The sequence below is a fragment of the Trachypithecus francoisi genome, unplaced genomic scaffold, assembly GCF_009764315.1.
Source record: "Trachypithecus francoisi isolate TF-2019V2 unplaced genomic scaffold, Tfra_2.0 Lachesis_group4, whole genome shotgun sequence".
Lineage (NCBI taxonomy): Eukaryota > Metazoa > Chordata > Mammalia > Primates > Cercopithecidae > Trachypithecus > Trachypithecus francoisi.
The window spans coordinates 57,667,434-57,694,017 of record NW_022681469.1 but is presented as its reverse complement, the minus strand read 5'-3'; the positions used below and the strand labels follow the sequence as shown (position 1 = coordinate 57,694,017).

Genomic DNA, 26,584 nt, shown 5'->3' with positions numbered 1-26,584 from the left:
CCAGTCTCAAGTGATCTGCCCACCTTGGCCTCCCAAAGTGCTGGAATTACAGGCGTGAGCCACTGTGCCTAGCCTATTCACCTACAATTCTACAAACTGATTAAACAACAAATCAAGATAAGGCTAAACAGAGAACTCACAATAAAGGACAGCTCTATCACAATGTATTATAACCAAAGCCATAATAGACAATAACAACCACAAATCAGGTAAATATTAGAAAATGGTCATTTCTACTCTATTTGCAGTGTTAAACGAAACAGTCAAAAGTAAAAGAAAATTTGATCATTTAAAAAAACATGGCCGGGCGCGGTGGCTCAAGCCTGTAATCCCAGCACTTTGGGAGGCCGAGACGGGTGGATCGCGAGGTCAGAAGATCGAGACCAACCTAGCTAACACGGCGAAACCCCGTCTCTACTAAAAAATACAAAAAACTAGCCGGGCGAGTTGGCGGGCGCCTGTAGTCCCAGCTACTTGGGAGGCTGAGGCAGGAGAATGGCGTAAACCCGGGAGGCGGAGCTTGCAGTGAGCTGAGATCCGGCCACTGCACTCCAGCCTGGGCAACAGAGCGAGACTCTGTCTCAAAAAAAAAAAAAACATACCCAGAGAATTCACCATATAGGATATTGCATTCCTCAAAATTACCATGTAGAATTAAGTGTAAGATATAATGGAAACTATATCTGTCTTTATAGTTATCTATTCTATCCACTTTTTAATGCATCATTTGTTTTGTTCCTTCCTAAAACACCCCTCTTAACCATGAAAACAAAGTACTTTAAAGGATCCCAGATAAAGAATGACACATGCTAAGGAAAAAACTGTGTTAGAAATTAAAGCAAATAATATAAATAAATAAAAATAAAAAAGAAATTAAAGAATAAGAGGGAGAGCAATTAAATGTAAGCACATAATTTTCAAAAATACAAAGGAAAACTGACCACTTCTAATGGTGTTTTTCCATTTTAACAGATATAGAAATGTCCAATTTAAGAGAACAATTAAGGCCAAGTAAGGTGGCTCATGACTGTAATCCCAGCACTTTGGGAGGCCGAGGTGGGAGGATAACTTGAGCCCAGGAGTTCAAGACCAGCCTGGGCAACAGAGTGAGACCCCATCACTACAAAACACAAAACAAAAAATTAGCAGGGCATGGTGGCACGTCCCTATAGTCCCAGCTATAGGCACGGGGTGGGAGGCTGGGGTGGGAGGATTGCTTGAGCTGAGGAGGTCAAGGCTGCAGTGAATCGTGACTGTGCCACTGCACTCCAGCCTGGGTAACAGAGTGAGACCCTGCCTCAAAAAAGAAAAAAAAGAGCAATTAACAAAAACCGTTAATTAAATATATTATTAATAACAACAGTCTATATTTAGCAAAAGTGAACAGAAGGGAGAGGAAGTGCTATAGCAGTATGTATTGAATAGCTACTATACACCAAGCACTGTACTTGGTGTTTATATACGTTGTGTCATTTAATCGTCACAGCAATTTTAAAAGGATTCTTTTCTCAATATTACAGATAAAGAAACCAAGGCTTAGGAAAGTTAAGAAACTCACCCAAAGTTGCTAAACTTTGGACAGCCAAATATGTCCTCTAGTACATAATCACTGCAAATTGTTGTGTATAATTAGCCCCAAATACAAAATCTTGTAGCCTCAAAGAGAGGAATGGCTTTCCAGTAGCCTGTAGCAGTTACAGAAAAAAATAACATTCTCACGTATTTGATTTCAATGAGTATAAATTTTTTAAACTGCACATGTCGACTCAACTGCTCCAATTTTATAACTAAAACAATGGATTGATATTTTATATACATCTAAATGTAAACTTTAATATTCAATGTCTTTTGGTCCCAATAGACACAATCAGCATTTTAAGAGACAATCAATAATTTATCACAAAGTAGGTTTGACAATCCTCCAAAATTAGGACATTGAGAAATATACACTCTGGTTTAACTTATATGTACTTTTTTTAAAGTGAAAGAATGTTACTATTTATAATAAGAAAGGAAACCTCATAATCATTAGGTTAAACAACCCAAATATCTATTTATTTAATAAGAACTGAAAGCAGAAAATTGTGCTTAATTTTGCCCAAATGTATTCCTTAACACTTCATATAAGAGGAGATAGGTGCCAGGCATGGTGGCTCGCACTTGTAATTCCAGCACTTTGGGAGGCCAAAGCAGGAGGGTTGCTTGAGCCCAAGAGTTCAAGGTCAGCCTGAGCAACACAATGAGACCCCGTCTCATTGCAAATTGAAACAAAATTAGCCAGGTGTGGTAGTGCATGCCTATAGTCACAGCCTCACCTACTCTAGAGGCTGAGGTGGGAAGATCGCTTAGGCCTGGGAGGTTGCGGCAGCAGTAAGCTGTGATGGTGCCACTGTACTCCAACACAGGTAACAGAGAGAGACCCTGCTTCAAAAAAAAAAAAAAAAGAAAAAGAAAGAAAGAAAAGAAATTCTCACCTCCTGTTCTGCAAGGTATCTGTAAGGATGTTTTAAATTAAAAATGTTTTAAATTAAAACAAGAAAGGCTGGGCGTGGTGGCTCACGCCTGTAATCCCAGCACTTTGGGAGGCCAAGGCGGGCGGATCACAAGGTCAGGAAATCAAGACCATCCTGGCTAACACAGTGAAACCCATCTCTACCGAAAATACAAAAAATTAGCCAGGCGTGGTGGCGGGCACCTGTATTCCCAGGTACTCGGGAGGCTGAGGCAGGAGAATGCCGTCAACCCGGGAGGCGGAGCTTGCAGCAAGCTGAGATCACTCCACTGCACTCCAGCCTGGGCAACAGAGCGAGACTCTGTCTCAAAAAAAAAAAAAAAAAGAGAGAGAGAGAAAAGAGGACCTAGGTGTTTGACAATCATAATATCTAAGAACACGAAGAAAATATTTAGGATCCTGATCTTCTCTTACTCAGTTCTTCACTGGTGGTCTAGGATAGAGCTACACAGATGGAAACAAAGCTACACATCTCCACACGAAATCCATTAAAATCAGTAATATACTTTAGTTACTCTTCAGTAGTAGGTTGAATAGTGTCCCACAAATATTCACATGCACCGGAACCTCAAAGTATTTCCTTATTTGGAAATAGGGTCTTTGCAGATGTAATTAGTTAAGGATCTCAAGATGAGATCTTAACTTAGATGGGCCCTAAATCCAATGACTACTGTCTTCATAAGAAGAGGAGAGAACACAGAAAGAGTGTGAAGAAGGCAATGTAAAGATGGGGGTGAAGATTGGAATGATGAATCTACAAGACAGGGAACAACAAGGATTGTTCACCAGTAGTTAGGAGAAAGCAGAGAACAGTTTTTCCCTCAGAGCCTTTCTCCAGCAGGAACCCATCCTTGTTGACACCTTGATTTTGGACTTCTGGACTCATGAATGGTGAAAAAATAAACTTCTGTTGTTTTAAATCACCCAGTTTGTGGTCATTTGTTATGAAAGACATAGAAAACCAATAGAACTTCTTATAATATCTTGTTATAACCACTAAGTTAATTTATTTCATTATCACAATAAATTAAACCATGAGACTATATATAGAAGCACTCTGGGGAAAAATGCTATATAATTGTATGGTGGTACTCTAACATCATCACCATTCCTGTCATTGTTAAATCAACACATATGTATCTATAATACTAACCCTATCTTTTAAAAAAAAAAAAAAGTGTATACTTCTCCAAAGACAGAGACATCCGAAGTCACCTAAAAACAAAAAAACAAACAAACAAACCTCTCAAATTAAACAAATGGGTTATATCAAAGTCTCTTCAGTCTGTTTCTCAAAGAAACTTTAAGATAGGAAGACCACTGGCCTGAAAGTCAGCAGACCTTAGTTTTGGCTTTAATCACTAATTCATGATCAAGTTATTAACTTCTATGGGTGTCCAATTTCTTACCTATAAAGCAAAAAGTTGAACAGGAACTAGATAACCTCTAATGTCAAACCCTCGACTATCACATAGTATAGTTTCTTTTTTCCTTGTAAACAAGTAAAACTAAAACCCAAATTATTTAGGCTAGAGATACCCAAACTGGAGACAATGTGTGAGTGGAAAATTAAAAACTTCATAACCAAAATAGGGAAGAAAAATCCTAAGTGAAAAGGCAAATGTTACAGCGACTAAACTAACCAATCCATTTGTGCTAGGATAAGTCTTATTTTTGGCAAGTAAGTGACATTAAAAAGGAAGAGGTGGAAAACATGATCAGTGACTGAAGCAAGCAAAATTGAGGTTTATAAGTGCTACTTAATCATGATTTTGCTGTATGAGTGTTAGACAACAAACACCAACTAAATACCCACTTTTCTACCACCAGATATTAGAAGTCTAGTATTTCAGATTTTCCATTTACAAGAAATTTTAAGCCTCATGAGAATTTTTTGAATCCATGAAATAAAGTACTCTGATAAGTTTAAGAAATATAAACTCTGGGTTGATGGCTGACCCATATATCAATAATCCTTAAATAAATACAAAAGACAGTGTTACTCCTGTATATACATGAACAAAGTGGAATTCAGAGAAATTAGGCAACTTATCCAAAGTTATACAGACTGTCAAGAACAAGGATTCAAATCTCTGCTTTCTAAAACCCAAAACCTGTGTTCTTGTTAACTATTAAGATACACTGCCTCATATGGTGGTTACCATCAGATGGTTGCGACAGAAGGTTTTTGATCTCAGCCCTATTTTACACAGGTGTTCAGCTGGTAAAACTTCATCAGGCTGATTTATATTCCATGTGATTTGCTGAATATATACTATTACTTCTTTAAAAATTAATATGTGTTTGTATATACATACTCCCTCCACGCTTTAGTCGGGGCTCTTAAAAAAAAAAATCCAATTCAAACTAGCTTCAACAAAGGGGAATTCCTTAGAAGATAATGGCTGAACTCCTCAAAGCTAATCTCAGGATAGAGAGAATCCAGAGACCAGAGTACCATGATGGCCTGTGGTTGTCTCTTTTTCCTATTCGTGACCTCTGGTGCTATCTCATTTCCTCCTTTCCACAACTTTCTCCAATACAGTAACATGTCTAGAGATAGCTCCAGACTTTGCTCCTTGTTAACTCCCCCATGAAAGAAGCAAGAGTCTTTTCTATCAACTCTAATTTTTGAAAAGTTTATAAAAGGACAGCTTAGGTCACTGCGCATACCTGGACTGATCACTGTGGCCAAGGGGATGAAGAACCATTTCTGGCTTTGCCTTAACCATGTATCCACCAGTTTGGCTGGATCAAAGGAAGAGTATTCGTAGCAAAAACATGGTCATTAGAGATATTCTTAAGTACTGAAAGACACTCTAATTTGTCATCTATTTTATTGCAAGTCATAAGATAGTTACTATTATTATTTTTAAGAGTGATATAGTCATCCCTCGGTATCTGTGGGGGATTAATGCCAGGACCACTTGCAGATATTAAAAATCCATGAGTCCTCAAGTCCTTTATATAAGATGGTGTAGTATTTGCATATAACATATGCATATCCTCTCATATACTTTACATCATCTCTAGATTATTTATAATACCTAATATGATATAATTGTTCTGTAAATAGTGGTTATACTATATTGTTTAGGGAATAATGGCAAGGAAAAAAAAAGTCTGTACATGCTCAGTACACACGCAACCACTCATTTTTTTAAAATACTTTTAAGCCAGGTATGGTAGCTCACACGTGTAATCCCAGTACTTCGAGGCTAGAAGTTCAAGGCCAGCCTGGGAAATATAGCAAGACGCCATCTTTACAAAAAATTTAAAAATGAGTTGGGTGTGGTGGTGCATGCCTGTAGTCCCAGCTACTTGGGAGGCTGATGTGGGAGGATCATTTGAGCCCAGAAGTTCTAGGTTACAGTGAGATATGATCACACCACTGTACTCTAGCCTGGGAGACAGCAAGGCCCTGTCTCTAAGAATGAATGAATAAATAAATAAATAAATAAATAAATATTTCTTAAAAATGTATTTTTGATCCACAGTTGCTTGAATCCACAGATGTGGAGCCCACAGACCTGGAGGGCTGACTGTACTTCACATTTACTGACAATTTATAAACCACTTAAACATTTATTTTTGTTTTTTAGAGATGAGGGTCCTGTTATGCTGCCCAACCTGGACTCAAAATGTTGGACTCAATCAATGCCTCAGCTGTGTAAGTAGCTGGGACTATAGGTGTGCAACATCATACCTGGTAAAAAATTTTCAAGAAATCATATTTAGGTTATTGGAGCAACATGGCCAAATACAAACCTCTAGCAATCATGCTCCCAGAAGGAACACCAAATTGAACAAACTACACAAGAAAGCACCTCTATAAGAACCAAAAATCAGGTGAGTAAACACAGTACACTGTTTTAACCCTCATCAGGGAAAGATACACTGAAAAGGGTAGGAAAGAAAGTCTTGAATTATCAACACCACCCCTCCCACATTCCTAGTAGCAGCCGTGTGGCGTAGACAGAGTATATCAACGTGCTTGGGGGACAGAAAGTGTAGTGATTATGAGACTTTGCATTGGAACTCGGTGCTGCCCTGTCACAGTGAAAAGCAATATGGGGCAAAATTCAGCTGGTGCCCATGGAGGCAGCATTTAGACCAGTCCTAGGCAGAGGGGTATTATCCCGCCCAGCAGTCAGAAACTGTGTTCCGGCTAGCTCTACTACTACAGGCTAACGCCTTCTGGGGTCCTAAATAAACCTGAAAGGCAATCTAGGCCACAAGGACTGGAATTCTTAGGCAAGTCCTGGTACTGCGCTGGGCTCAGAGCCAGTGGACTTGGTGTGCATGCAACCCAATGAGATAGCAGCTGGGGTAGCCAAGAGAATGCTTGCACCACTCCTTCCCCAACCCCAGGCAGCGCAGCTCACTGCTCTAGGAGAGACTCCTTCCCTCCATTTGGGGAGAGGAGAGTGAAGAGTAAGGACTAAGAAGACTTTGTCTTGGAACTTGGATAGCAGGTAAGCCACAACAGAATAGGGCACTGGGCAGAGTACTGAAGTGCCCATTCCAGGCTGTAGCTCCCAGACAACCCTTCTAGACACCCTGGGACAGAAGGGAACCCACTGCCTTGAAGGGAAAGACACAGTCCTGGCATGATTCATCACCTGCTGACTAAAGCGCCCTTGGGTCTTGAATACATGTAAGTGGTATCCAGGCAGTACTCACTGCAGGCCTTGGGTGAGATCCAGGGTCCTGCTGGCTTTGGGTGTGACCCAGCACATTCTCAGCTGTGATGGCTACAAGGAGTAATTCCTTCTGCTTAAGGAAGAGAAAGGGAAGAGTAAGGGGGACTTTGTCTTGCAGCCTGGGCACCAGCTCGGCCACAGTAGGGTAGAACACCAGGCAGACTCCTGGGTTCCCTGATTCCAGGCCTTGGGTCCTGGTCAGTATTTCTGGACCCAGCATGGGCCAGAGCAAAGCCTGCTACCCTGAACGGAGAAAACAGGCCTGGCAGCACTCACCAAACACTGAATGAAGAGCCCTTGGTCCTTGAGTGAACACTGGCAGTAGCCAAGCAGTACTTGCTGTGGGCTTGAGGTGGTGGTGGCCACAGGGAGAAACTTCTACATGAGCAAAGGAGAAGGAAGAGGGCAAAGAACTTTGTCTTGTGGCTTGGGTGCCAACGCAACTGCAGCAGAATAAAGCATGAAGTAGATTTCTAAGATTCCTGACTCCAGGCTCTGGCTCCTGGATGGCATTTCTGTACCTGCCCTGGGCTGGGGTTGGGGGTGCGGGGAGTGGGGTAGGGGAACTTGATGCTCTGGAGGGAAGGATGCAAGCCTAGCTGGATTTACTACCTGCTGACTGAAGAGCTCTTGGGCCTTGAGTGAATGTTAGTGATAGCCCAGGGAGTGGTCGCTGTAGGCCTTGGGCGAGACCCAGTGCCATACTGGCTTCGGGTCTAACCTGCACAGTCCTAGTAGTGGTAGCCAAAGGAGTGCATGCATTACCCTTCCCCCAGCTCCAGGCAGCTCAGCAGACAGAGACTCCATTTGTTTGGTGAAAGGTAAGGGAAAGGAAGAGACTCTCCCTGATAATCCAGGGAGTTTTCCCACTTCTTACTCAAGACAACCAAAGCAGTACCTGCGCAAGTCTGCAAGAGTCACTGCATTACCAAGCTTGGGTTGCCCCCTAATGCAGATACGGCCGCAGTGACCAAAGATTTAGATCACAAAACTAAATTCCCTTTGAATACTTGGAAATCTTTCCCAAGAAGGATAGGTACAAACAAACCCAGACTGCAAAGAATACAATAAATACCTAACTCTTCAATGTCCAAACATCAATGAACACCCACAAACATCAAGACGATCCAGGAAAACATGACCTCACCAAATGAACTAAATAAGGCACCAGTGACCAATTCCAGAGTGACAAAGCTATGTGACCGTTAAGACAGATAATTCAAAATAGCTATTTTGGGGAAGCTCAATGAAATTCAAGATAAAAAGGAGAAGGAATTTGGAATCCTATTAGAAAAATTTTACAATAAGATTGAAATAATTTTAAAATGTAAATAAAATTCTGGGGCTTCAAGATATACTGGCTGACTTTAAAAAAAAAGAGAGAGAGAGAGAGAAAAAAAAATCTAGAGCTGAGTGGCCAGGCCCAGTGGCTCATACCTGTAATCCTAACACTTTGGGAGGCCAAGGTGGGTGAACTGCTTGAGCTCAGAAGTTCAAGACCAGCCGGGCAACACGTTGAAACCCTGTCTCTATTAAAATACAAAAAATTAGCGGGGTGTGGTGGTGCATGCCTGTAGTCCCAGCTACTCAGGAGGCTGAGGCATGAGAATTGCTTGAACCCAGGAGGCAGAGGTTCCAGTGAGCTGAGATCACACCACTGCACTCCAGCCTGGGCAACAGAGCAAGACTCTGTCTCAAAAAAAAAAAAAAAATCCAGAGCTGAAAAATTCAACTGCCATACTGAAGAATACATTAAAGTCTGTCAACAGCAGAACTGATCAAGCAGAAAAAAAGAATTAGTGAGCACGCTATTTGAAAATACAGTCAGAAGAGACAAAAGAAAAAAGAATAAAAAAGAATGAATCATGCTACAAGATCTAGAAAATACCCTCAAAAGGCAAATCTAAGAGTCACTTACTTTTTTTTTTTTTTTTTTTCTGAGACGGAGTCTCGCTCTGTCGCCCAGGCTGGAGTGCAGTGGCCGGATCTCAGCTCACTGCAAGCTCTGCCTCTTGGGTTCACGCCATTCTCCTGCCTCAGCCTCCTGAGTAGCTGGGACTACAGGCGCCCGCCACCTCGCCCAGCTAGTTTTTTTGTATTTTTTAGTAGAGACGGGGTTTCACCGTGTTAGCCAGGATGGTCTCAATCTCCTGACCTCGTGATCCGCCCGTCTCGGCCTCCCAAAGCGCTAGGATTACAGGCTTGAGCCACCGCGCCTGGCCGAGTTACTTACTTTTAAATGGTGGCAGAGAGAGAGATATTGGGGTAAAAAGTTTATTCAAAGAGATAATAACAAACCTAAAGAAATATATCAATATTCAAGTATAAGAAGGTCATAGAACACCAAGCAGATTTAACCCAAAGACTACCTCAAGGCATTTAATAATCAAACTCCTGAAGGTCAAGAATAAAGAAATGAGCCTAAAATTAGCAAAAGAAAAGAAACAAATAACATGCAATGGAGCTGTAATCCATCTGGCAGCAAACCTATCAGTTGAAACCTTACAGGCCAGGAGAGAGTGGCAGGACACATTTAAAGTGCTGACGGAAAAAAACTTTTACCCTCTAATAGTATATCCAGGAAAAATATCCTTCAAACATAAAGGAGAAATACTTTCCTAGACAAACAAAAGGTGAGAGATTTCATCAACACCAGATATGCCCTTCAGGAAATGCTAAAGGGAGTTCTTCAATCTGAAAGGAAGTTAAAAAGCAATAAGAAATCATCGGAAGGTACAAAACACACTGGTAATAGTTAAGTACACAGACAAACACAGAATATTGTAACACTATAGTTGTGATATATAAACCACTCATATATTGAGTAAAAAGACTAAAAGATGAACCTATTAAAAATAATAACTATAACAACTGTTCAAGATAAAGACAGTATAAAAAGATTAATAGAAACAACAAAAAATTAAAAAGCAAGGGGCATAAAGTGAAAGTATAAAGTTTTTATTAGTTTTCTCTTTGCTTGTTAGTTTTTGCAATCAGTATTAAGTTGTCATCAGTATAAAATAATGGGTTATGAGATGTTACTCACAAGGCTCATGGTAACCTCAAATCAAAAAACCTACAATAGATACACAAAAAATAAAAAGCAAGAAATCTAATTTTTCTATTTTTAGTAGAGATGGGTTTCACCATGTTGGCCAGGCTGGTCTTGAACTCCTCAAGTGATCTGCCCACCTCAGCCTCCCAAAGTGTTGGGAATACAGGCGGGAGACACCGTGCTCATCCAAAAATAAACTTTAAAAAATTAACCAGGTTGGTGGCACATGCCTGTGGTCCCAGCTACTCAAGAGGCTGAGGCAGGAGGATTGCTTGAGCCCAGGAATTCAAGGTTGCAGTGAGTTATGAGTGTGCCACTGCACTGCAGCCTGGGCAACAGAGCAAGGCTGTCTCACAAAAAAAGAAAAAAAAACCTTTAGAAACTACACAAACACATGGAAATTAAAATTAAACAATATGCTCCAGAATTACCAGTGAGTCAATAAAGAAATGAAGAAAATTTTAAAAATTATTAAAACAAATAAAATAGAAATACAACATACTAAAACTTATGAGACACAGTGAAAGCAGTACTAAGAGGAAAGTTTAATCCTCTTTAATCTAATCAGCCCCTATATCAAAAAAGTAGAAAAACTCAAACAACCTAACAGTGCATCTTAAATAACTAGAAAATAAGAGCAAATCAAACCCAGAATCAGTAGAATAAATAATAAAGATCAGAGCAGTAATCCCAGCACTTTGGGAAGCCAAGGCAGTCGGATCACTTGAGCTCAGGAGTTCAAGACCAGCCTGAGTAACATAGTGAGACCCGTCTCCAAATGAAAAAAACTAAAAAATAAAAAAGCAGAAATAAATGAAATTGAAACAAAAAAATAAAAAGATCAATGAAATAAGTTTGTTTCATGAAAAAATAACCAACAAACCTTTAACCACACTAAGAAAAAAAGAAAGAAGACACAAACATAATTAGAGATGAAAAGGGACATATTACAATGAACTCTACAGAAATTCAAAGGGTCATTAGAGACTACTATGAGCAACTATATGATAATAAATTGGAAAACCTAGAAGAAACGGACAAATTCCTAAACACAGACAACCTACCAAAATTGCACCACGAAGAAATCCAAAATCTGAACAGACCAATAAGTAATGAGATCAAAGCTGTAATAAAAAGTCTCCCAGCAAAGAAAAGCCCAGGACCCTATGGCTTCACTGCTATACTTTACCAAACATTTAAGGAACTAATACCAATCCTTCTCAAACTGTTCTGAAAAGTAGAGAAAGAGGGAATACTTCCAAACTCATTTTGTGAGGCCAGTATTACTGATACCCAAACCAGACAAAGACATATCAAAAAAAGAAAACTATAGGTCAGTATCCCTGATAATCACAAAAATCCTCAACACAATACTAGCAAACCGAATATAACAACACATTAAAAAGATCATTCATCATGACCAAGTGGGATTTATCCGTGGATGCATGATGGTTCAACATATGTAAATCAATCAATGTGATACATCATATCAACAAAATGAAGGACAAAATCAATCAACATCCCTTCATAATAAAAACACTAAAAAAACTGGGTATAGAAGGAACATACCTCAACACAATAAAAGCCATATATGATGGATGCATTGCTGGTATCAAACTGATTAGGGAAAAGCTGAAAGACTTTCCTCTAAGATCTGAAACACTACAAGGATGCCCATTTTGCTTTTTTCCCCCCAGTGCCCCCACATTCTGGGAAGAAAACAGATCACATTTTTTTTCTTTTTTGTTTTGTTTTGTTTTGAGACAGGGTCTCACTCTGTGAACTAGGCTGGAGTGAGTGCAGTGGCACAATCATGGCTCACTGCAGCCTCAACCTTCTGGGCTCAAGTGATTCTCCTGCCTCTACCTCCTGGAACTACAGGTGTATGCTACCATGCCTGGCTTATTTTTTTTCTATTTTTTTAGAGACGAGGTCCCACTATGTTGCCTGGCTGCTCTAGAACTCCTAGGTTCAAGAGATCTTCCTGCCTTAGCTAAGATTACCGGTGTGAACCATCGAGCCTGGCCTTTTTTTTTTTTTTTTTTTTTGAGACAATGTCTTGCTTTGTCTTTCAGGCTAGAGTGCAGTGGCACAAACATGGCTCACTGCAGGCTCACTTCTAGGGCTCAAGTGATCCTGCCACCTCAGCTTCCCAAGTAGCTGGAAATAAAGGGGCATGCCACCACACCTGGCTGCTTTTTTTTTTTTTTTTTCTTTTTTTAAATTTTGTAGAAACAGGGTCAAGTCATGTTCCCCAGACTGATACTGAACTCCTGGCTTCAAACAATTCTCCCACCTCAGCCTCCTAAAGTTCTGGGATTAGAGGCATGATCCACAACGCCCAGCCACTGCCCACTTTCACTAATGTTATTCAACATGGCAATGGAAGTCCTAGTTAGGGCAATCAGACAAGAGAAGGAAATACAAGGCATCCAAATTGGAAAGGAAGAAGTCCAATTATCTTTGTTTGCAGATGATATGATCTTTTATTTGGAAAAACCTAAAGACTGCACCAAAAATCTATCAGAACTGATGAACAAATTCAGTAAAGTTGCAGAATGCGATCAACATAAAAAAATCAGTAGCATTTCTATATACCAACAGTGAACAATCTGAAAAAGAAACCAAGAAAGTAATTCCATTTACAATAGCTACAGATAAAATAAGATACCCTAGGAATAAACTTAATCATGCAAATGAAATGTCTCCACAATGAAAACTACGAAACACTGATGCAAAGAATTAATATTGTTAAAATGTGCATATTACCCAAAGCAATCTACAGATTCAATGTAAGCACTATCAAAACGCCAATGACATTCTTCAGAGAAATAGAAAAAATAATCCTAGAATTTTATTTGGAACCACAAGACCAAGAATAGCCAGACATTCTGAGTGAAAAGAACAAAACTGGAGGAATCACATTGTATGACTTCAAATTATACTACAGAGCTATTGTAACAAAACCAGCAAGGTGGCCGGGCGCAGTGACTCACGCCTGCAATCCTAGCACCTTGGGAGGCCGAGGTGAGTGATCACTTGAGGTCAGTTCGAGACTAGCCTGGCCAACTGATGAAACCCTGTCTCTACTAAAAAAAAACAAAAAAAAATACACACACACACAAATTAGCCAGGCATGATGGCACATGCCTGTAATCCCAGCCACTCCAGAGGTTGAGGCAGGAGAATCACTTGAACCCAGGAGGCAGAAGTTGCAGTAAGCCCAGATCGCGCCACTACATTCTAGCCTGGGTGAGACAGAGGAGACTCCATCTCAAAAAAAAAAAAAAAAAAAAAAAAACAAAACAAAAAAACTCCAGCATGGTACTGGCATAAAAAAAGACATGTAGATCAGTGGAACACAATAGAAGCCCAGAAACAAATCCATGTAACTACAGTGAATTCATTTTCAATAAAGGTACCAAGAACATCACAATGGACGTTCTCTTCAATAAATGGTAAAATTACGCTGGGAAAACTGGATATCCATATGCAGAAGAAGGAAACTAGACACCTATCTCTCATCATATACACAAATCAAATCAAAATTGATTAAATATTTAAATCTAAGACCTTAAACTATGAAACTACTACAAGAAAATATTGGGGAAACTCTCCAAGATATTGGACTGGCCAAAGGTTTCTTGAGTAATACTACCAAAGCATAGGCAACCAAAGTAAAAATGGAGAGATGCGATCACACCAAGTTAAAAAGCTTCTGCAGAGCAAAGGAAAATATCAACAAAGAGACAACCTACAGAATGACAGAAAATATATGCAAACTACCCATCTGACAGTGAATTAATAACCAGAATATACAAGGAACTCAAACAACTCTATAGGAAAAAAAAATCTAATAATCCATTTTTAAAATGGGCAAAAGGTCTGAATAGACATTTCTCAAAAGACACACAAATGGCAAACAAGTATACGAAAAGGTGCTTCACATCATGGATCATCAGAGAAACGCAAATCAAAACTACAATGAGATATATCATCTTACCTCAGTCAAAATGGCTTTTCTCCAGAAGACTGGCAATAACAAATGCTGGCAAGGATGTGGAGAAAAGGGAATCCCTGTACCCTGTTGTAGGAATGCAAATTAGTACAGCCACTATGGAGAACAGTATGGAGGTTCCTTGAAAAACTAAAAATAGAACTACCATATGATCCAGCAAGCCCACTCCTAGGTATATACCCCAAAAAAGGAAATTAGTATATTGAAGAGGTATCTGCACTCCCATGTTTACTGCAGCAGTATTCACGATAACCAAGATTTGGAATCAACCTAAGTGTCCATCAATGAATGAATGGATAAAGAAAATTTGGTACATATACACAATGAATAGTATTCTGTCATGACAAAGAATGAGATCCTGACACTTGCAACAACATGAATGGAACTGGAGGACATTATGTTAAGTGAAATAAGCCAGGCACAGAGAGACATACTTCACAGGTTCTCACTCATTTGTGGGAGCTAAAAATTAAAAGAACTGAACTCATGAAAATGGAGAGTAGAATGATCATTACCAGAGGCTGGAAAGGGTAGTAGGGATAGGAAACAGAGTTGGTTCATGGGTACAAAACCACAGTTAGATAGAATGAGTAAGATCTAGTACTTGATAGCACAACAGGGAGACTACAGTCAACAATAATTTACTGTACAATTTAAAATAACTAAAAGAGTATAATCAGAACATTTGGAACACAAAGAAATGATAAACGCTTGGATACTCCATTTACACTGATGTGATTATATGTTTGTATCAAAATATCTCATGTACCCCATAAATATATAAACCTACTATATACCCATAAACATAAAAATAGATTTAAAAATTATATTTAAAGTTGACTTATCCTGTCACAACCTGTGTGATTCATCCAAGGGAAGCATTACTATCTGTAGCTTAAAAAAGAAAAAACTGAGGCTCATAAAAATTAAATAACATGTTCAATATTATAAGCTGGTAAATATTACAAAATCAAATAGAGGTCTCGATGCTATACACAGTGCTCTTTCAACCTTATTATACTATAAAGCATGGTAGTTTAAAATTACATTCAAGAAAAGGACACAAAAGTGAAAATGTAATAAGCGCCTTTGTCTATGGCTTAGTACTTCTTTTTGGTAGATCTTAATTTTCTCTCTACTACTATAACCAGCTAAGGCAAAAGGAATGTATAGAAAACCATACCCCCTCAGAAGGCACTTCTGTGTATCACTTAGGATGCTTTCAGAAGCAAGAAACTAAAAAACCCAACTTCAAATGACTGAAAAAATACAGGGATTTATTGTCTCATATAGTAAGAAATCCCAAATTAAGTCATTTTCAGAACTGATTAATTTTACAGTTCATAAAGTCCTAAAAAGCTCAAGTTTTCTTTCCATCTTTCATTTCTGACATCCTCAGCCCATTAGAAAGCTCCTTTCATGGGAACTAAGTCACTAGAAAAGCTTCAGGCTTGCAGGCTCATGCCTGCAATATCAACCCTTTGCGAGGCTGAGGCAAGAGGATCACCTGAAGCCAGGAGTTCAAGACCAACTTGGGCAACAGAGCAAGACCCCACCTCTACAAAAAAGCAAAAAAGGAAGAAGACTACCCGGGCATGATAGTGCAAGCCTGCAGTCCCAGCTACTCGCAAGGCTGAGCAGGAGGAATGCTTAAGCCCAGGAGTCAAAGACTGCAGTGAGCCATGACTGTGTCACTGCACAATAGCTTGAGTGACAGAGCAAGACAGGCGAGAAGAGAAGAGAAGAGAAGAGAAGAGAAGAGAAGAGAAGAGAAAACTAATTTCAGGCAACGTGCCTCACCCACCAATGTCCCAAGACAGGAAGGCAACCCTCTATTTCATATCATTATACTGTATTATTTAATATATGTAAAGCATTGAAAAAGTGGCACATAATAAGCATCACATAAAGTTTGCTATTATTATTATTGGTTGTTTTTAGGATGTGAGAGACTTTTCCCAGAAAGCTTCATTTCTCATTAGCCAGAATTGGAATACATGTCCCATTCTATGCCAGTCACTGGCAAAGGAAACAGAATGCCATGATCGGATTAGACTTACCAGGATTCACCCCCTCTGAGACTTTGGATACACATTCTTTGGCTATAAAGCCTGTGGAGAGGAATGAATTCCTTAACAAAGTAGACGCTCTTCCACTAGGAAAAAAGGTCAGGAATAATTTTGGGTAGGAAACCCCTATATGGCAGTCTTCCACACATCCTTTCTTCTCAAGGAGCTAAAAGAGAAGGAGTCTGGAGGGACCTTGGGGCTTGTTCTCACAACATGGAGAAAGGAATAAGCCAACTCTAGAAAAGCAATAAGAAAAAAGAGGCAGATGGACACATCTGATGGTGCTCTCGTCTTGGGATTAAGTCAACCCTGAGAAAAGCTTCACCACTAAGCACGGTTTAGCTTGAAAGCCAATAAATTTCCCTCTTTAAGATAGTTTGAGTTAGATTTGTCTTACTTGTAAAAGAATCCGGGAGACTGATGGAGGAAGGATAATATTAAATGACTGCACACAGTTTTGGAGTTGAAAGCTGAGACTTAATACTTTTGAACCATCTGTGCAACCTTAGGCAAGTTAGTACTCTGAAATGCCCTACACATACTTAAGTACACACACATACACACACACACGTGCACATGCCCACACGCACATTAACATGGCTGAACTTTACCAAAAAGGTGTTCCCTGCTATTTACAATTGATAGCAGTTACCAGTCAAGTTCATATTACTCAGGCTAGTTTCTCATTTGAATTACTAAATGAATCCCAATGCTGGCTCATATTTATTAGTTTTCTCATTGCCAATAGACTCCTTAAAGACAATGACCAAGATCTGTATCATACAGTTCTTCCTCAGCCCTATAAGCTAAATTCACTATTTTACTATCACTATACAATATTGCTAGTGCTTTTTTTTTTCCCTTTTAAATTTGGGGAGTTTTTCTAAGCCACTTTTCTCCTATATATTTATCTAGTGAAAATAGAACCTCATTCTCTCATAATTTTATCTGCACAGTCACAGTGGAATCTTACAGGTCATTATATTGTTTAAAGGAATACTCAGGGTGTCAATTATCTTTGAATACATGTAACTTCAGGTCCCTATTTCAAATAACTTCCAAAAGATAAGTACACTCCATTCCCTATCCTTGGAAATGAGAAACTAGAAATATGAAAGCAGAGTATTTTGCTACCAAACACATTCAGTAGCTCATTATTAACTAAAAACTATTCTGGTTTCTCCCCTGCTGTCATTCTTGTTGCATTAACAGTTCCTCCAAGTTAATAACTGAAAATTACTTTGAACCAATAGGAACTTTAAAATTATTCATAACTATGAAGGCTACAACAGCATAAAACGAAGTTTAAAATTGGATATTAAAGGACTTTTAAAATCTCAAAGTAAACCATGCATAGAATAATTTATTTAGGCCGGGTGCAATGGCTCATGCCTATAATTTATGCCAGTACTTTGGGAGGCTGAGGTGGGCAGATCGCTTGAGGTCAAGAGTTCAAGACCAGCCTGTCCAACATAGCAAAACCTCATCACTACTAAAAATACAAAAATTAGCTGGCTGTAGTAGCATGCGCCTGTAATCCTAGCTGCTCGGGAGGCTGAGGCAGGAGAATTGCTTGCACCCAGGAGGCAGAGGTTGCTGTGAGCCAAGATAGCACCACTGACTCCAGCCAGGGCGACAGAATGAAGCTCTGTCTCAACAAAAAACAAAACAAAACAAAAGAATAATTTATTTAAAAATACTTGATAATTAAGTAGAATTTCTGTACACATTTATAATAATTTAAAAGTTTGTTTTCATTTTCTCCTGGAAATTTCACATCTGATATTATAGCTCATGTTCAAAAGAGTTTACAAATCAAGTGATGGCTTTTTGCCATTCAATATTCAAATATAAATATAAAAATGTCACAATTTTCTAGTGGAGAAAGGTGTCTCTAAAGTGAGTTATGGCTGGGCATGGTGGCTCAGGCCTGTAATCCCAGCACTTTGGGAGTCCAAGGCAGGAGGATCCCTTGAGGCCAGAAGTTTGAGGCCAGCCTGGGAAACATGGTGAAATCCCATCTCCACAAAAAAATACAAAAATTAGGTGGGTGTGATAGCATGTGCCTATAGTTCCAGCTAGTTGGGGGGCTGAGGCGGGAGGATCGTTTGAGCCCAGGAGGTCGAGGCTGCAGTCTGCCGTGTTCACACCACTGCACTTCAGCCTGGGTGACAAAGTGAGACCCTCCCTCAAAAATAAAAAGAAGTGAGTTACTACCAAACAAATATTCAAGAAAATGAAGATAAATGTTTTTGGTTTTTATTTAAAAGGATACTACTCAGTAAAAGCTGGATACTATTGAATGACAGTCACAAAATCAAAGAGCATTACAATATTAAAACTTTAAAAAATCATGTAATCCAGGGCTTCTTAACCTGGGTTTTAAGACAGATGTGATATTTTCTGTATATGTACATTATATACATTTTTCTCAAAATATGAGCCTTCGCTTTCAACACAATTTCAAAGGGGTCCGTGATTGAAAACAGGCTGAGAACTATTAGCTAGTCAATGCAGAAAAGTGGAAATTGAGGCTCAGAGAAATAAAGTTATTTGCCTGTGGTTAATAAGTACAACTGCAGTTCTCCTGCCTTCATTTCACTGACGCATAAACGCCTCTAAAAATTTTTTTAATAAGCATATATTTAAGAGACAAACAGATCTGTATGACCTAAGCCAGTGAGGGGAACCCTCAGGCTAATGATACAAGAAAATATTAAGATGGCAGCCGGGAGACATGACTTAAGAACAATTTATTCAGTATGGACTAGATAAACAGAGAGTTCTAGGAGGGTCAGTTCCAAGAAAGGAAAAAAGGAAGAGATAATACTTGAATACCACTGACTGCAACAAAAGAAGTGTTACAATTTCATCAGAGACTTAGTAAAAGAATTTGGAAAACCAAGCAAAGGGAAAGAAAAGTTACACAGATTGGAAATATTACAACATAACACATCTTTAAACGATACATACACAAACATAATGATGTAAGCACCAAATACTGATTTAACCAAAATTTGGAGTCACTGGGACGATAGAGGGAGGAAACTTAGGGGAAGCTTATAAAAAAGCTAAATCCTAATCATATAGCCAGAAGTCAACAAGTAACATCTACAATAAATTGACCAAGAAAAAACAAGGCAGGCATGCTTCAAAACATGAAATACCATTTTTAAAAATGGTGTTATTCAACAAAGGCTGTCTTAGAGCATAGGTCAGCAAACCAAGGCCTATAGGCCAAATCTAGACCCTTGCCTGTCTTTGTAAACTAAGTTTTACTGGAATACAGCCACGCTCATTAATTTTACATATTGTCTATGGCTGCTTTTGTGCTACAATGGCAACACAAGGTTGAGTGGTTGCAGCAGAGACCTATGACTCAAAACCTAAATTATTTACTATCTGTTCCTTTAAAGAAAAAGTCAGTTAATCCAAGCCTAGTTTAGAACGTTGTATGACATTTTGTATCTCTGACTCCTACCCATAAATGCCAGTATTCCATCAAAAGTCATTAGGATGAGGAGTGGGATTCCTCATCTTTGAAACTTTGGTTTAAAAGGATTGCCTCTGGGGGAGCAAAACTCAAAGACTAGGTAAGGATAGGGATGGATAGTATTGCAGGCTGCTTTTTTTTTTTTTTTTTTTTTGCAATAATCCTTGAAACACTAATCTTTCAACATATTCACATGTATTTCTTCAATAAAATTAAATTTAAAAGCAAAAGGAAAAAACAGAGCAAATCAAATCCAGTTAATGGTTCTGGCAACTCCCTAATTTATGTGATGAGCCTGGGCAACATGGTAAAACCCCGTCTCTACTAAAAATACAAGATCTAGCTGGGCATAGTGGCACATGCCTATAGTCCCAGCTACTTCGGAGGCTGAGGTGGGAAGTTCACTTGAACCCAGGAGGTCAAGGATGCAGTGAGCCGTGATTGTGCCACAGCACTCCAGACTGGGTTAACAGAGTGAGACCCTGTCTTAAAAATAAATAAATATATATAATAGAATATGTGATTACATTTGCTAGTATATTTTATGACATTTCTTATAGTTGCTCTGGAGAACATTTTGGTTGCATGTATCCAAAGCTGCCAGGTAAATGACCCTTGGATAAGAGAGTCATTTCAGTTACAGGGCTAACTTCATTTACAGGGCTAACTGAATCTGAGTATAATATTTCACACCCTCTGATCCCAAGAAAGGTCAGTCAACCAGGTATGTTCTATAAATGATCTTCAGTAAACTCTAAAGTGTTTAATGTAAAAAGCCAAACAGAGAAAAAGTTTATTAGGTAGAAATTAGAAAAGAGAGAAACTTTCAAAGATATAGACAGGAAAATGTTTAAGGTTTTTTTTGTTTTGTTTTCCTTAATTTACAATTTTATTTACCTCTTTAGTTAAGCAGACTGATTTTTAACTTGACTAGAAGTTTAAAAGTTTAAAAGAAGGCACTAACAAACACAGAAGACAATTAATAGTATATTGATATCAATACTTCCAATAAAGTACCTTATATGAAAAATGTAATTATATGCCTATGTCATGTTCTACCCAGAAAACAAATAACACATCTAAAAACAGACCATAATCCCATGCCAGCTACTAAGGGAGGTTTAGGTAGGAGAATCACATGAGCCCAAGAGGTTGAGGCTGCAGTGAGCCACGAGTGTGCAACTGCACTCAAGCCTGGGCGACAGAGTGAGACCCTGTCTCAAAAAATATTTTTTAAAAGGCCATATTCTTAGGTTTGTCTAACTTTTAAAATTACTTTTAAAATTAGTAATTTTAAAATAACTTATTTTCAAATGAACAAAATTTTAAAATCATCTGTTTGGCTGGGCGCAGTGGCTCATGCCTGTAATCCTAGCACTTTGAGAGGCTAAGTGAGGTGGGCAGATCACCTGAAGTCAGGAGTTCAAGATCAGCCTGACCAACATGGCGAAACCCTGTTTCTACTAAAGATACAAAAATTAGCCAGGCGTGGTAGCACATGTCTGTAATCCTAGCTACTTGGGAGGCTGAGGCAAGAGATCGTTTGAACCCAGGAGGCAGAGGTTGCAGTGAGCTGAGATCACGCCACTGTACTCCAGCCTGGGTAACAGAGAGAAAGAGAGACTCCATCTCAAAAAAAAAAAAGTGTGTTTTTTCTACCGTATAAGAAAAGCTTTAAATGTATCATTATATTTTGTTAATAGACACCTGAAGAATAAGGTATCAAAATGTTTTAAAATGTGAAAACAAATATAATTCACTATGTACACAAAAGATCTAAGGTATTACACGAAACAACGTAAATTTTAAAGAATATAAACACTCATCAGGAGTAAACAGTTTACTGTATTGTCAAAAATGCCTATATTCTTTTGGACTTTATAAAGAAAAACATTACATCGGTAAAGCTTATTTTGAAATATATAAGATGGTACAGCTATTTAAAGTAGGTATGACAATCCTAAAACATCAAAATAAACACTTCAGTATTTCAGTTTGTAAAATAGAGTCCCCAAAACTTTATTTTACTGAAGAATTCAGCTACTGAATTGTAACTCACAAGAAACAAATTAAAAACTGTTGATATATAATATATAACTGTTGTTATATAATAGCTCTGCTAATCTTTCTCTTAGGAAATTAAAGAAAAATATTAATGCTTGTATAAAATGCTCATTTTATCCACTCCTGGAGATTTGCATTATATTATAATTAATCTAGCCACTTTGCTATTGTAGAGTAAAAAGTAGAGAAAAAATATTTTTTAGCATCATCTTTCCAATTTATTTAGAAGTAAAATAAGTACAAGGAAAATAAAAATAATCTTCCTTTTCCACTCAAAATCCTAACATCTACAGCATGAAATAAACATATATTTTTGAAATTAAAACATTTAGAAAGCTAAAAGTTTTGACTATCAACTTACCTTCTTTTGATACCAGACTATAGCATCTGTGACTTTGGACGCCATTTATTCCACTGAAATCACACATTGGTCATTTTAGGCTGTGCAAGAGAGAAAAACATACAAATGACTTTATTTCCACCTTCCAAAAGGAGACTGAACAGCATGCAGACATAGCACTCTGGTTACTTGCAGAGCAAGGGGTGTATGACGAGACTTATATTACACCCTTCCTCATTACTATTTTAGCAACAGGTTCTCTTAAGTAAACAAAAATCAGTTGCCACAATAAAAGAAAGTTCTATTTACGTGAATAAATAACACTTGTTTTCTTACAAAATAGGTTGAATTGTTTCTTTTAAAAAATATTTTAAATTTCAGAATTTCCTAGGTTATACCAGAAACTGTACATCTACAAATCCACATACAAGAAACCAATTAATTCAATCAGTAATGTAGTTTTTTTCTAAAAACCAGTGTCAGTTACCGTTGCTAAAGGATGGCTTAATAGAGATGACAGAATTTATAATGACATGTAATTTTCCCTGACACTCAGTAAACACAAAACTGAATTAAAATAACCCAAGAAGCCAAAAAGTATTTATGTTAAATACTAAGCCAATATTAGAGTTAATATACAGGAATAATTAACACTAAAGAATTCCTAGATATCACAGTTTGCCAACTGTCATTTAAGTAATTATGACAATCCTCAAAGATCAAAATAAACACTTTAATATTTCAGTTTATAAAATACAGTCCCTAAGTTTATTTTATTGAAAAAATTAAGCTACTGAATTGTAACTTACAAGAAACACATTAAAACAGATGATGTTATATAACTGCAAATCTCTTTTAAAAATAATTAAACTAAGACAAATACCAGAAACCATTTCATAGGCATCTTTTCTGTATTTGTCTAAAACAGGATTGGCACTAAACTTAATGATTCCATAACCCTAGACGTTATTTGAGACTGATTCCCATCAACTCCAGAACACTATTTTAGTCATAAGATGACACTGGCATAGAGGGTACCTCTAGTCTCGTGTTAAGGATTAGCCTAGAACAGGTTCAAAAGCAGTTATCAGCCCCAGAACTCATTACAAACCAGGATCATCCAAGGCCACACAGGACGATCTCAGGAAAATCCTGGGGGTAAAGCACCCTGCTGAGCCAATCCTAGTACATACAGATCTCCAACTGTAGAAACGCTACCACTAGTTTGCCTCAGTAAACAAAGTACCAGAGGTTTTATATATCACTCTTGGGAGCATGCATGCTTTTTGAGCATATTAAGATTCAGATACAATAAAAATTATCAGCAAGTTCAAATGTTTAGATGATAAACCTCTAAAATTTAAAGCAGAATTTACTTAATGCCTGTATTTTTGACAGTGTTACAAACCAAATTATTTTACAACCTTTCCTAAGATATTGGTGACTCTATCTGATCAAATTCAAGCAAACTATGTTTGGAAATTCCTGACAAACAGCCTAACATAATGGAAAGAAAAGAAGGATACAGTCAAAAGACCTGAATTCTAATATTAGCTCCACTGTCTATTACGTAAAATTGAAGAAGTCACTGAATTTCTCTCAACCTGTTTCTTTCACTGATAAACTAGAAATAACTGTACCTCCCCATCCCTTATAGGATCTTTGTGACCAATAAATAATATACATAAGATGCCTGCCACAGTCCAGGACATGTAGTAGGTTTTCAATTATAATTATTTTTATCATCAATTTTCATATTAAAAATTCCCCAATCTAGGAACGAGAAAGTATTTATATTTCCTTTTTTACACATAGCAATTTAAAGAGAAATACATGCAACCAGTTTTTGTTCACACTGAAAATAAAAACAGCTACCGAATTATCATAAGGTTACAATGTCAATTCTCAATTACATACATATGGATTATTTACAGATTTCAAAGTTCACCTCCACTAATTTCTCAGTCAGGTGTGGCTACTTTCATTTCTCTCACGAGGGTTTTTTGAGGAAACTTTCCCTTACTGACTTAAAATTTCCCATTTTTGTTTTTCTGTCCTGGAAGCCTTTGAGTATGATTTATTAACTTTAACCACATTGTATCCCAGAGGTTTTCCCCACTGATTTTGCTAGGGGACTATTCAATAGACATTACACCCTCATTATATTTGTTTGTCCTGACAACTGTAAATGCTTTCCAGATTGGTTATAACCTGTTCCCTCAAGCAAAGTATGAAAAATGGTACAAAAATATGAGAATATCAACTTTTCACTTACCCTCTTTTCACTTTACCCAATCTTTATTGACAAATATTCCAGATTATCTAACAAAATAAAGATCCTCTTTCCCAACCCCCTAACAATGTAAATAATATACATTTCATATACAAAATGTGAAAGGATTTTGTCAGTCTATTAAACATATCAGATATTTAATATATTTAGGGAATATTTAAATGTTCACATATAAATAATAGTTTTCTTAAAAAAAGAAAAAGCTCAAATGAAAGTGAGAAAACACTGCCTGCCTCACAAGAAAATAATCGCAAAGACTTTACATATATATATTTGGTTTACCTAGCTACACTTAGATAAATACCAAAAATCTAACAGCATTCTAATTATATAAAGTGTTCTAAATATTTTAAACTATATTATTTGGGTCTATAGAAATAAAAATTCAACTAATTTTCTGGTTTTTTTTTTTTTTTTTTAAAACCTTTCTTCAGTAATGGTGATTTTCTGTGCAAACTCATTTAATAGTTTTTCCATTGTGTCAACAACCTTTCAGTCAAACTGAATGGCTCATACCTATTTTTAAAACAGGTTTTACAGCATGCTGAGATAGATTTCTGAACTGGGTATCTGACAAAGCACACTCAAAGATACCCAAATTACACGTGGGTATAAACAACATGGATTAATAAGTCAAGTTATTTCATGAATAATGAAGATTATTTATAAAGCCTTTCCAACTTCTTCGATTCTATGATAGTACAGGAATACAGTTTTATAGTCTCTACCATCATGATAGCTCAGATTTAATGTTAAATTATCATATTAAAGTTTATCTACAGAAAAAAAGCAAAAAAAACTTACTGGGGACCTTTACTAGAGGATCTTAACCTTTTTTGATCAACTGATCTGATACAAGCATGGGTATTACGATGCATAATATTTATTTATTTAGAAATAATCCAATCCTAAAACCATAGGGCTAACTGCAGGCATAACATTGGGCAGTTAACTCTAAGCTAATACTATCCTTGACACAGATTTAATTATCACACCTTAACAAAATATCTGAAATTCTTTTTTTATTTTTAGCTTTTTTTTTTATTATACTTTAAGTTTTGGGGTACATGTGCAGAACGTGCGGGGTTGTTACACAAGTATACACGTGCGATGGTGGTTTGCTGCACCCATCAACCCGTCATCTACACTCGGTATTTCTCCTAATGCTTTCCCTTCCTGAGCCCCCCACCCCGACAGGCCCCGGGGTGTGATGTTCCCCTCCCTGTCTCCATGTGTTCTCATTGTTCAGCTCCCACTTATGAGTGAGAATACGCTGTGAATGATGGTTTCCAGCATCACCCATGTCCCTGCAAAGGACATGAACTCATCCATTTTTATGGTTGCACAGTATTTTGTTTATCCAGTCTATCATTGATGGGCATTTGGGTTGGTTCCAAGTCCTTGCTATTGTGAACAGTGCCACAATAAACATATGTGTGCACGTGTCTTTATTTACTGTATTGATTTCCACACAAAATGCCAAAGACCAGGGTGGTGGAAAAAGATGAGTACAGAACAGATGGTATGTTAAGTCTGCCTCTACGGAATCTCAATCAAATACAGTTGAACAACATGGGTTCGCTGGTCCACTTGTATGTGGATTTTTTTCAATTAAAGTTATACCAAGTGTGCCTGCTACTCCTGCCTCCCCTTTTACCTCTTCTGCCTCTGCTATCCAGGAAGGCAAAACCAACCGCTCCACTTCTTCAACCTATTCAATGTGAAGATGACAAGGATGAAGACCTTTATCATGATCCACTTCCACTTAAGTAAATATATTTTCTCTTCTTCTTCTTTTTTTTTTTTTTTCCAGATGGAGTTTTCACTCTTGTTGCCCAGGCTGGAGTGCAATGGTATGATCTCGGCTCACTGCAACCTCTGCCTCCCAGGTTCAAGCAATTCTCCTGCTAGCTGGGATTACAGGCATGCGCCACTACACCCGGCTAATTTTGTATTTTTAGTAAAGACAGGGTTTCTCCATGTTGGTCAGGTTGTTCTCGAACTTCTGATCTCATGTGATCCTCCCATGTCGGCCAT

At 37.9% G+C, this 26,584-nt stretch overlaps 1 protein-coding gene across 9 annotated transcripts in view; it reads right to left on the bottom strand.

The window, feature by feature from the left end:
* PHTF2 (putative homeodomain transcription factor 2) overlaps nt 1–26,584 on the bottom strand; it is a 159,468-nt gene that overhangs the window by 98,837 nt on the left and 34,047 nt on the right. For 8 of the 9 annotated variants that reach the window (XM_033194924.1, XM_033194922.1, XM_033194929.1 and 5 more), the window contains exon 2: nt 22,276–22,355. In XM_033194924.1, the coding sequence (XP_033050815.1) occupies nt 22,276–22,320 (45 nt within the window). In that variant the 5' untranslated portion in view covers nt 22,321–22,355. Of the gene's footprint in view, nt 1–22,275; nt 22,356–26,584 lie in introns of those variants that run through there. The other variant, XM_033194928.1, reaches the window with a different exon arrangement.